Source organism: Giardia intestinalis, chromosome 2, assembly GCF_000002435.2.
Source record: "Giardia intestinalis strain WB C6 chromosome 2, whole genome shotgun sequence".
Classification (NCBI taxonomy): domain Eukaryota; phylum Fornicata; order Diplomonadida; family Hexamitidae; genus Giardia; species Giardia duodenalis.
The window spans coordinates 1,528,753-1,539,535 of NC_051857.1; the positions used below are offsets into that span (position 1 = coordinate 1,528,753).

The 10,783-nt window shown below is 63.5% G+C and overlaps 2 protein-coding genes and 1 pseudogene across 2 annotated transcripts; 2 read left to right on the top strand and 1 right to left on the bottom strand.

Annotated features, from left to right (window-relative positions):
- Nucleotides 1–171: 171 nt before the first annotated feature.
- GL50803_0061439 (Kinase, NEK) lies at nt 172–3,129 on the top strand (the record flags this gene model as incomplete). The annotated part of the gene is made up of 1 exon (XM_038046270.1): nt 172–3,129. One exon carries the CDS (start codon nt 172–174, stop codon nt 3,127–3,129), a length of 2,958 nt encoding a protein of 985 aa, XP_037901766.1.
- Nucleotides 3,130–3,184: 55 nt separating this feature from the next.
- GL50803_00r40033 (28S rRNA) lies at nt 3,185–3,812 on the top strand (annotated as a pseudogene).
- Nucleotides 3,813–5,936: 2,124 nt separating this feature from the next.
- Nucleotides 5,937–9,266, bottom strand: GL50803_0061443 (putative Reverse transcriptase/endonuclease; the record flags this gene model as incomplete). Its single annotated transcript, XM_001708382.1, has 1 exon — nt 5,937–9,266. The coding sequence occupies one exon, from the start codon at nt 9,264–9,266 to the stop codon at nt 5,937–5,939; it is 3,330 nt and encodes a 1,109-aa protein (XP_001708434.1).
- Nucleotides 9,267–10,783: the final 1,517 nt, after the last annotated feature.

Consider the following 10,783-nt stretch of genomic DNA (forward strand, 5'->3'; position numbering starts at 1 on the left):
CATGGCATGCAAGGGCGCTCCACAAGGTACGGGACGACGTGTCTGCTGTCATGGACACAAGCTCGAGAAGCGAGGCTGGCAGAGGCCTGCGCTCTCTCGTAGCCTCTGAGGGTGCGGCCCAATCACTCGTTCAATCCGATCGCTTGGTCTTATTTTTGGAAACAAACTGTCATGGCTGACGGCGATGACCACGCAGCCAGCTCCCAAACATCGGCCCCCGCCATCCCACAGTTCACCATCAGGGACCTCCACGAGTGGCTGGATAGCGTGCTTAATGAAAGCACCATGGGGACAGTCTACTCCCTCGAGGGCTATCCAAACCTCGCCGTGAAGGAGATCCTCCTCGACGGCCTGGGCAAGAGCAACGTGGACGCTATCAAGCTTGAGCTGGCCACCCTCCCCGACCTCTCCCATCCAGGGGTTCTCAGGCACCATCAAGTAGTCGAAGACGAAAGCTTCATTTACATCGTCATGAATCGCCACGACAAGACCCTTGAGCAAGTGTTTATCGACTGCAAGCGGAGGAAGATCCCCGTGTCTGCCGGCGTGGTCCTCTCCATTCTGAGACAGCTCTCCGCCGCCCTCGCCTACCTCCATGGCCTCAGTGGGGCAAACACTAAAGGCCTCGTCCACCGCGACCTCAGGCCTGCCAATATATTTATCAGCGCAGACGGAGAGCGCTTCATCATTGCTGACTTCGGCCTCTGCAAGGACGCCCTGAGATGCGGGAGCACCATTGCAGGCACGGCAGTATACATGGCCCCCGAGGCGCTCCTCCGTAATGAGGCCAGCCCCGCCTCCGACGTGTGGAGCCTCGGGGTCATCATTTATGAACTAGTAACTCTGAGGAGGCCGGACTTCTTGGGGGGCAAGGAGCCGGCAGAGGTCTTCATCGATGGGTGGAGGCCCGATCTGAGCGGTGTCACTGATGGCTTCATGCAGAATGTTCTGGAGAGGATATTCGTGCTGGAGCCAGAGAGGAGGCCGACGGCCAGGGAGCTGTGCAAGATGCTCACTGCGGCTGACATCCCAATTGGTGAGCTGGGGCATCGGTATGTGGCACTAGAAGACAAATGCAGCGCCTTGGAGGCTGCTTTGAACAGTGCTAATGCTAATATCGTGCTTCTGAAGGACGAGCTCAAGGTCGAGTCGGATAAGGTCACTGCTCTTGAGGCAGCCCTCGACGCCAGGTCTGCTGAGATTGCCTCTCTAAAGGGCGCTCTTGAGAGCAGACCAAGTGAGGTCGACGCCCTGGGACAGGAGCCCCGACTTAAGACCACCGGGATTGACGCTCTTGAAGATCAGTGCAAGGAGTATTCAGCCATGATTAAGGCACTAGAGAATAGATTCACAGAAGTTAGTGGTGGGATGAACACGAGTAGCCCCCAGAGCAACCTCTCCACGCTGCCTAGACTGATACGAGCTGCATACACGAATGACACAGAGACCGTCCGGGTGCTAATTGAAGAGGGAGTCACCGGCCAGCGCGACGAGCAGGGGATGACAGCCCTCATGCACGCGGCCCAGCAGGGGCACATTGGTCCTGTCAGGCTGCTTGTTAAGAAGGAAAAGGGTATCAAAGATAAAAACGGCTGGACCGCGCTCATGCACGCCGCACATAACGGCCACCCTGAGGCATCTAGGATCCTCACCCCTCACGAGCATGGGCTTCAAGACTTACATGGCCATACAGCTCTGATGATCGTCGCACAGCAGAGAAATCTTGAAATGGCCAAGATCCTCCTTGGTCGTGAAAAGGGGATGAAGGACAAGGACGGTAATACAGCCTTCATGCACGCCCTCATGAATAAGCACACAGGCATAGCTCTGCTTCTTCGCAAGCATGAGGCACCCTCGTGGACCCCGCTCATGTGCGCGGCCTTCACTGGAAATGTTACCATGGCGAGGAGGCACCTCCATGAGAGAGACGTGAAGAACAGCGACGGCGAGACTGCGCTGACCATAGCCGCGAGGGCGGGGCACAAGGACATCGTGGAGCTCCTCGACCCCACAGATGAGAATGGCGTCACTGCCCTCATGCGAGCTGTTGACAGAAATGATGTAGATACTGTGAAGGCCCTCCTTCCCCTCCAGGGGGGACAGAAGGCGACGGGGGATGTCGAGATAGGCAAGCTGACTATGTACGGTGGAACGGCGCTGATGAGGGCAGTAGCACATGGCTACGCAGAGATAATGGAGATGCTTGTGGAGAAGGAGGGGGGCATGAGAGATAGGAATGGTAAGACGGCCCTTATGATAGCAGCAGAGAAAGGCCACCCAGAGTGCATTAAGCTACTGGTGAGAAACGTCCGTGAGCGTAATTCCTTGAGCTGGACAAGTCTTATGTATGCTGCTTGCATTGAGGATGCTGATGCAGTTAGGAGTAGCCTTCAGGAAGCGGGGGTAAAGGATAGTGATGGATGTACGGCTCTCGTGTGGGCTGCAAGAACTGGTCACACAGAATGTGTCAAGCTACTCTTAGAGAAGGAGGGCGGGATGCAGACAAGTTATGGTTCAACAGCCCTCATGAGTGCAGCAGAGGAAGGCCATGCAGGGGCAGTGGAGGTACTCCTGGAAAAAGAGGGACGCATGAAGGATAGTGATGGACAGACAGCCCTTATGTATGCAGCACAGAACGGCCACTCAAAATGTGTTAGACTACTAGTAAAGAAGGAGGGAGGCGTGCAGGATATTTTTGGACGGACCGCCCTCATGAGTGCAGCAGAGGAAGGCCATACAGACTGCCTTGCGCTTTTGCTAGAGAAGGAGGGAGGTATGAGAGATGACAATGGCAAGACCGCCCTCATGCTTGCAGCAAGGTATGGTAGCACAGACTGTTTTAAGCTCCTACTAGAAAAGGAAGGAGGTATGAAAAGTAACAATGGACAGACAGCTCTTATGGCTGCAGCAAAGGAAGGTCACTCTGCCCACATCGCGCTGCTCTTGGAGAAGGAGGGGGGCATGCAGGATAGTGACGGATGGACCGCCCTCATGTGGGCAGTCTCCTGCAGACAGATAGAGTGCGCGAGACTCCTCGCAGAGAAGGAGAAGAACGTAAACAGGAGGAAGCTCTTGGGGATAGTCAAAAGGAGAGGCAATAGCAAGATGATGGCCCTCCTCTCAGAGTAGCCAGAGTAAACAACTACCGCCTCCACATCAGACCTTACACCTCACAGCCCCGCCACGCAGCAGGACTCCGGGGTCAGCAGCCTCTAGCGCGGGAGCGAACGCGGCTCAGGGAAGTCGGCAAGCCGGCTCCGTAACCTCGGGAAAAGGAGTGGCTCTGACGGCGCGCCGGGTCAGAACTGGAACGGACGCGGGGATCCCGACTGTTTACTAGAAACACAGCGTCGCGAGGGCCGCACCCGGCGCTGGCGCGACGTGATTTCTGCCCAGTGCCACGACCGTCACCGTGAAGCGATCCGCCGAAGCCCTGGTAAACGGCGGGAGTAACTATGACTCTCTTAAGGTAGCCAAATGCCTCGTCGGGCAATTTCCGACGTGCATGAATGGACCAACGAGGATCCCACTGTCCCGAGCCGCGCCTCCGCGAGCCTCCAGCCTCGGGAACGGGCGAGGGCCGGCCAGCGGGGCAAGAAGACCCTTTTGAGCTTGACTCCAGCCCGGGCCTGTGGGGCGGGGCGGCCGGCGCAGCGCACAGGGGAGGCCGCGCCCCTGAGACACCCTGACGGCCGCCGCCGCCCCGCTCACCCGGTCGCGCGGGGACCCGCCCGGGCGGGGAGTTCGGCTGGGGCGGCGCGCCTGCTACACCGGACCGCAGGCGTCCCACGGCGGGCTCAGCGAGGACGGAGGCGGTTTACTACGTAATATGCGCGCAAGGCGGTAAGGACATTGGAGGGGAGGCAGCCTCACGACGGAGGGGAAGGGCCCGCCCGGGGCGCCCAGCCCCCGTGCCCGCGTGGTCTCGCGGCGGGGGCGCGGCCAGGGGGGCCTTCTCCCCAGCTCCAGGGGTATGCTCCTGTGCGCGGGGGCGCGCGGGTCACGGCCAGGGGGGCCAGGCGCTGCAGGCTGTGTGTTAGTGGATCCGCGGAGAGGGCGGCCTGCGGTGTTAGGGCATAGCGGCATGCAGACATACAGGCCCGAGGGAGGCGTGCCATGTGAGGGGGAGTGGTAGGGGGGCATCCTGGAGGATCGATGGCGAAGGTGCCGATCCTCCTCCGTGGCGGCGCAGGAGTCCTGGATGAGACGTGATGGCGTGGGTGCTTGGCCTTTGCTCGAGCGCATGGTGTGGGTGGACCGATTCCCCGCATCCTCCAGGCCCTGCGGGGGCGGTCTTCAGGCCCAAATTCTGGATTTTGGAAAAAATAAAATCCACCATGAGCGTCGCCCCGGCGCAACCAGCAGGCCCTGGGCCGCGGAAACAAAGAGACAAATAGCCCGTGGACCAAGAAGAGTGCAGGCCTGTTTGGGGGGTAGAAGACGACGCGTCGGGCCAGAAACCCAGGGATCCAGGATTCCAGTCAAAGGCAGGCCTACAGACCGGCCCACTGCACCGCGCACATACGCGAGGCACCATAATGCTGTTGCACTAAAAAGGGAAGCGCGAGCCCAGAGAACCGGCGAGGAAACAGCTTGGGGGTGGAGGGGTTTGGGGAGCCCAAATTCTGGCCCATCGACACACGGGGTGAGCTGTGGCCGGCCCAAGGGGACAGCGTGGACAGGTGTGTGCAGTGCCCCATATAAGGATGCACGATGGGGATCGGCCGGGGCCACCGATTCGGGGGACAAGGGAGACGCGTCCGGACTGTCCCCGGGAGTCCGTGAGAAGGGAGGGTGCGGACCGTGCACCATAGCTAGCCCATCCACACGTGTCGTGCTATTCCAGAATGGTGGCTCACCGGAGGCGTCTGGCCAAGATGGCGGGGGCAGCGGGGCGGTGGTCCCATACGGCCCAGGAGGCCGACAGAAGGTCACGCCTGAGAGAGCAGACTGACGGCTTAGGAGGTGGTGTGGGGAGGCACGGGTGATGGAGGAGGCCCCCTAAGGGCGGGTCCAGGCTGATGACGCCAGCTCAGGACAGACCGGCAGAGCGCCGTGGAGCCATATTCTTCTGTGCGTGCCAGTCCCATCTGTGACAAGCAACCCATGTGGTGCCAGCGCTGGTGGGAGGCATGTGGCCCAGGTATGGAGCGAAACCTGGGGGCCCGGCCGGGACTGTCAACAGCCGTCACCGCGACTCAGCGGAGACCGAGCAGGAGAGGTAGAGAGGAGCAGGGGAGAATGGGCCAGGCAAACACAGGCGCATGAGGGATGGCCCATTGGAGGGCAAGCACCTGGAGGCCAGGGCCAGAGTGACCAGGTTCCCTGTACCGGGGCGCCCAGAGTGGGTACATGAGGGGGGGCAGTGGGGAAGCGATGCACCCGAGGGCTCAGTAGCACATAGCACCCGGCCATCCTCTCCAGGGGGCACCGGGGCGCTGCAGCAGAGGATGGCCCGAGCCAGGGCTGTGCCGCCCCGGACCGGAGGCGGCCACTGGCGGGCAGTTCCATGGGGGGATCAGCACGGCGCGGTGCGATGGTACGAATGACACACGGGGCTAGCCTCTTCCCCCAGCACCAGCTCGCCAGACTCAGCACCCAAGGACCGCCGCTGCCCGGGAGGACAGACAGACGAACACCGGGCTGCGGCGTGGGCAGATGACGAGTCCCATCGAGGAAGTGCCCAAACGTAGGCAGGGCGGGTGTCTGGCCATCCAGGGGGGCGTCCGGCCTGGCCCGGCCTGGTCGAGTGTGTATGGCATCGCGGCTAGGCATCTATCGCACCGTGTCTGGACGTGATGCACACCCGAATGATAGGGGCAAGAGGCCTCGGGTGCGAGCGAGGAGTACCAGGGGAGACAGCTCGGCACGCAGGCCCAGGGGTCCGTTCGCGCTGTGGGGCAGCCGACAGCGGGCAGGGTGCCCAAGCATGACCACTAGCGCCCCGTGTCGATGCGTTTGAAGGGGTAGAAGCCATCAGGGGCATGCGGCTTGGGAGGACCGACGCGCTTGAAGAAGGACGGCAGGGCCTTGTGCACCGGCTCGGGTGCTCCTGCATCGTCGGGGCTGTCGTCATCCAGTGGAGGCGGGGAGGGGGCCCTTGAGCACATGAAGGGGTCTGGGCGTTCGTTTGCATCCGGCTGTGCGGGGTGATCGGTGCCCCAGGTGATCGAGGAGGAGACCTCAGCAGGACCCCAGGGAGGAGGGACTGCCGCATCAGGATGCTGGCTGAGATCGGCCATGATCTCTACGGAGGGCGACGTGCCAGGGCTCCACATGGCAGGGGTGAGGGGAGTAGGAGGAGTAGCCCGAGCCTCGTTGGGAGCCGGTTCCGGCAGGGATACTGCAGGGGCGGGGCGGTGCACCGGCCTCTCCACTCGCAGCCCAGCGTACAGGAGGGCCGACAGCCTGTAGTGCCAGAGGATGACCTGCGCCGCCTCCTGCATGAAGCGCGCAAGGTCCACGCCGGCGAACGCGAGTCCGGCCGCAGACAGGTGGTGCAGGACGCCGTCAGCACCGACCACGACGGGGAGGATGTGGGCCGCCCGCCCCTGGAGCACGAGGGGGCGATACTTGGCGGCCTTCAGGGCATAGGACCGCTCCAGCCTCCACGGGACAGTGACCACCAAGTCCCCGAAGCCCCCACCGATGACAAGGTCAGGCTGGAGGTGATCCACTGGGATCGTGGGATTGCGCACAACAGACCCAGCGCGACCGCGGGAGCACGCGAGCAGGGCGTCCAGAATCTTGTCGTGCCGCGCCACGTGAATCCCGTTAATGGCCTTGCACACCAGATGGTGCCTGGGAAGGAAGGGCTGCTTGCAGTGGCAGCACGTGCCCATCGGCCGGCCCCGCTGGTACCTCCCCGCCAAGCAGTCCCCTATGAACAGGACCTGCGTGTTGTCCAGGGGTGCGCAGCCCAGCAATGCGAGCGGCAGGAAGGATCGGAGCGCGGCCGTGTCCTGCAGGCGCTTCTTCCTCAGCTCGCGGAAGACGCCCGCCTTCATGTCCTGGCGCTGCCTGTGCATCTCGTCGTAGTAGTGATGGGGCAGCACCAGTCCGAGGCCGTACTTCGCGCGGGGCGTCAGAGCAAGGGTCTTCGCAAGGGGTTCGGGGATCTCCAGAAGGGTCGCGACCTCCTCCACTATCTGCGCATCGACGTCGGCATAGGGGGACGGGCCCGGGTAGTCGTCAACAAGGGGTCCATAGTTAACTGCAGGGACGACGCAGGCAGACAGGAGCCTGAGGCGGTCGTGGAGTGAGAGACCCGAAGCACGGAGGACGGCGAGATGCTCGTGGAGCCGGCGGGCCGATGTCTGCGCGAGGTTGAAGGAGGAGTGCTTGAGCACGCGGGTGCCCATGAAGGAGATCGCCCCGGCCTGGGTCGAGGAGCACTTCGAGAGCTCGACCGTGAGCCCTATGCGGGAGAGGGCAGACTGCGCGTCACTCTTCACGGTATCTATGGGAATCGCCTCCTCTGACGCAATGACGAGGTCGTCGGCGTATGCAACGACCTTGTACTGGCCGAGGTACGTCTCCACCGGCCAGACAAGGCTCTGGCAGAACATCGCCATGGACAGCGGGTCCCCCTGTGGCACGCCCGCTGGGACCGCGGGGAGGTCCGAGGAGTGCCGAGCCGCGAGGAACGACTCAATGTACGCGACGGTCGGCTGGACCACCCCTGCCCGGCGGAGCGCAAAGAGGATGACGGAATGCGGGACGCTGTTGAAGGCATTCCGCACATCCACCGTGAGCAGGTGGTGTGTCCTCTTCAGCTCCTCGGCCGCGCGGATCGCCTTCATCTGGGCGAGGTGCTCAAAGGCCAGCTGCCACGCCGGGAGCTTGCGGAGCGCGGGAGTCCGACGCAGGAGCAAGCGGTGGAAGGCGACCAGAAGCGTCTCCTGCACTGCGATAGGGCGCCATCGGCCGCCAGACTTGGGCAGAAGCTTCAGCCTGAACTCGCACAGGGGCTGGAGCTGGGCCCAGTTCCTGCTGGAGAAGAGGGTCGTCAGGACAGAGGTGAAGAGCTCCGCAGCCCCGGCGGCCCCACAAAGGTGCAGGAGGTGAGGCTTCCCCAGCCCAGAGGGTCCGGCCGCGACAGGCCTCATCGCCTGCAGCTCCTTCAGCAGCGCCTTGGCCGTTATCTTGGGCGACGGGCCGAGCACGTGATGGACGGGGGGCAGAGAGACAGGCATGGGGCGCGGGTGGAGCTCATGGACAATCGCTTCCCGCTCCTTGCCCTGGGGCTCGGGGACCCTGGCGGCAGAGGACGTCTCGCTCAACAGCGCCTGCCATGCCCGGCCGAGCAGCCCCTTCCGGAGAAGCGACTGCGCCGGGGGGAGCCGTCCAGAGCCCTCCATGCGGCGGCACGTCGAGAGGAAGCGCGCTAGGGCCTCTACAGGAGGAAGGCGCCCCGCCATCTCTGTGAATACGTCAGTGAGGAGGCGAAGCAGCTCAGGGGACGGGCTGCCACTAGGCACCCCGATGCGCTCGGGGACTGTGGCGTCGAGCGGGAGGTAGTGGCCGAGCCTGGCGATATGGGCCTTCAGCCCCCTCTCCGTTTTGTATCGGGCCCGGCACATGCTGCATGCATACGGGAACACAGGGTCCGGCGTTGGCGAGGGAGAGGGCTCGGCGGCTGCAGGTGGAGGGGCAGACCCCGACAGCGGAGAAGGGCTGCGCGACGGAGAAGGTGAACCGGGAGGCGGATGGTGCATCCCGATGTGGACATCGATCGCCGCAGAGTCAGGCAGCACCTCTCCGCAGCGCTCGCAGACAGTCGTACGGCCCCCAGGAGCAGGCAGGTCTGCGCCCCGGGCCTCCTGCTCGTCCGTGATGGACGGGGAGTTGTCGTGGCCCAGGTCGTATGGGAGGCCGTCGTCGGGAATCGGGAGGGGCTCCTGGCCACAGGGCAGAAGGTCGTTCGACAGGCAGGGAGGAGAGGCGTCCCGGGCCACCGAGGCCCCGGAGCCCTGTAAGCCATGGACAGGAGAAGACTCATTGGGAGAGTTGTCCGTGGCGGAACGGCTGTTGCCAGGCCCAGGCTGGGGGGATGGGGGCCCGTGGGAGCCGCAGAGGGGCTCGCAAGAGGAAGGCCGGGCCATGGCGGTCGTCGAGGCATCGTTGCCGTCACCCAGCGTCATAGGATCGGGAGTGCCCCTAGGTAGGGGCCTGTGGGAGTCGGTTGGAGCGTGGTTGGGAGGCTCTGGGCCTGAGGAAGCCCCGATCTCCGTGGTTCCCGAAGGCGCGGAAAGGGCGGAACGCATGGTTTTTTTTTTTTTTTACAGAGGCGGTTTACTACGTAATATGCGCGCAAGGCGGTAAGGACATTGGAGGGGAGGCAGCCTCACGACGGAGGGGAAGGGCCCGCCCGGGGCGCCCAGCCCCCGTGCCCGCGTGGTCTCGCGGCGGGGGCGCGGCCAGGGGGGCCTTCTCCCCAGCTCCAGGGGTATGCTCCTGTGCGCGGGGGCGCGCGGGTCACGGCCAGGGGGGCCAGGCGCTGCAGGCTGTGTGTTAGTGGATCCGCGGAGAGGGCGGCCTGCGGTGTTAGGGCATAGCGGCATGCAGACATACAGGCCCGAGGGAGGCGTGCCATGTGAGGGGGAGTGGTAGGGGGGCATCCTGGAGGATCGATGGCGAAGGTGCCGATCCTCCTCCGTGGCGGCGCAGGAGTCCTGGATGAGACGTGATGGCGTGGGTGCTTGGCCTTTGCTCGAGCGCATGGTGTGGGTGGACCGATTCCCCGCATCCTCCAGGCCCTGCGGGGGCGGTCTTCAGGCCCAAATTCTGGATTTTGGAAAAAATAAAATCCACCATGAGCGTCGCCCCGGCGCAACCAGCAGGCCCTGGGCCGCGGAAACAAAGAGACAAATAGCCCGTGGACCAAGAAGAGTGCAGGCCTGTTTGGGGGTAGAAGACGACGCGTCGGGCCAGAAACCCAGGGATCCAGGATTCCAGTCAAAGGCAGGCCTACAGACCGGCCCACTGCACCGCGCACATACGCGAGGCACCATAATGCTGTTGCACTAAAAAGGGAAGCGCGAGCCCAGAGAACCGGCGAGGAAACAGCTTGGGGGTGGAGGGGTTTGGGGAGCCCAAATTCTGGCCCATCGACACACGGGGTGAGCTGTGGCCGGCCCAAGGGGACAGCGTGGACAGGTGTGTGCAGTGCCCCATATAAGGATGCACGATGGGGATCGGCCGGGGCCACCGATTCGGGGGACAAGGGAGACGCGTCCGGACTGTCCCCGGGAGTCCGTGAGAAGGGAGGGTGCGGACCGTGCACCATAGCTAGCCCATCCACACGTGTCGTGCTATTCCAGAATGGTGGCTCACCGGAGGCGTCTGGCCAAGATGGCGGGGGCAGCGGGGCGGTGGTCCCATACGGCCCAGGAGGCCGACAGAAGGTCACGCCTGAGAGAGCAGACTGACGGCTTAGGAGGTGGTGTGGGGAGGCACGGGTGATGGAGGAGGCCCCCTAAGGGCGGGTCCAGGCTGATGACGCCAGCTCAGGACAGACCGGCAGAGCGCCGTGGAGCCATATTCTTCTGTGCGTGCCAGTCCCATCTGTGACAAGCAACCCATGTGGTGCCAGCGCTGGTGGGAGGCATGTGGCCCAGGTATGGAGCGAAACCTGGGGGCCCGGCCGGGACTGTCAACAGCCGTCACCGCGACTCAGCGGAGACCGAGCAGGAGAGGTAGAGAGGAGCAGGGGAGAATGGGCCAGGCAAACACAGGCGCATGAGGGATGGCCCATTGGAGGGCAAGCACCTGGAGGCCAGGG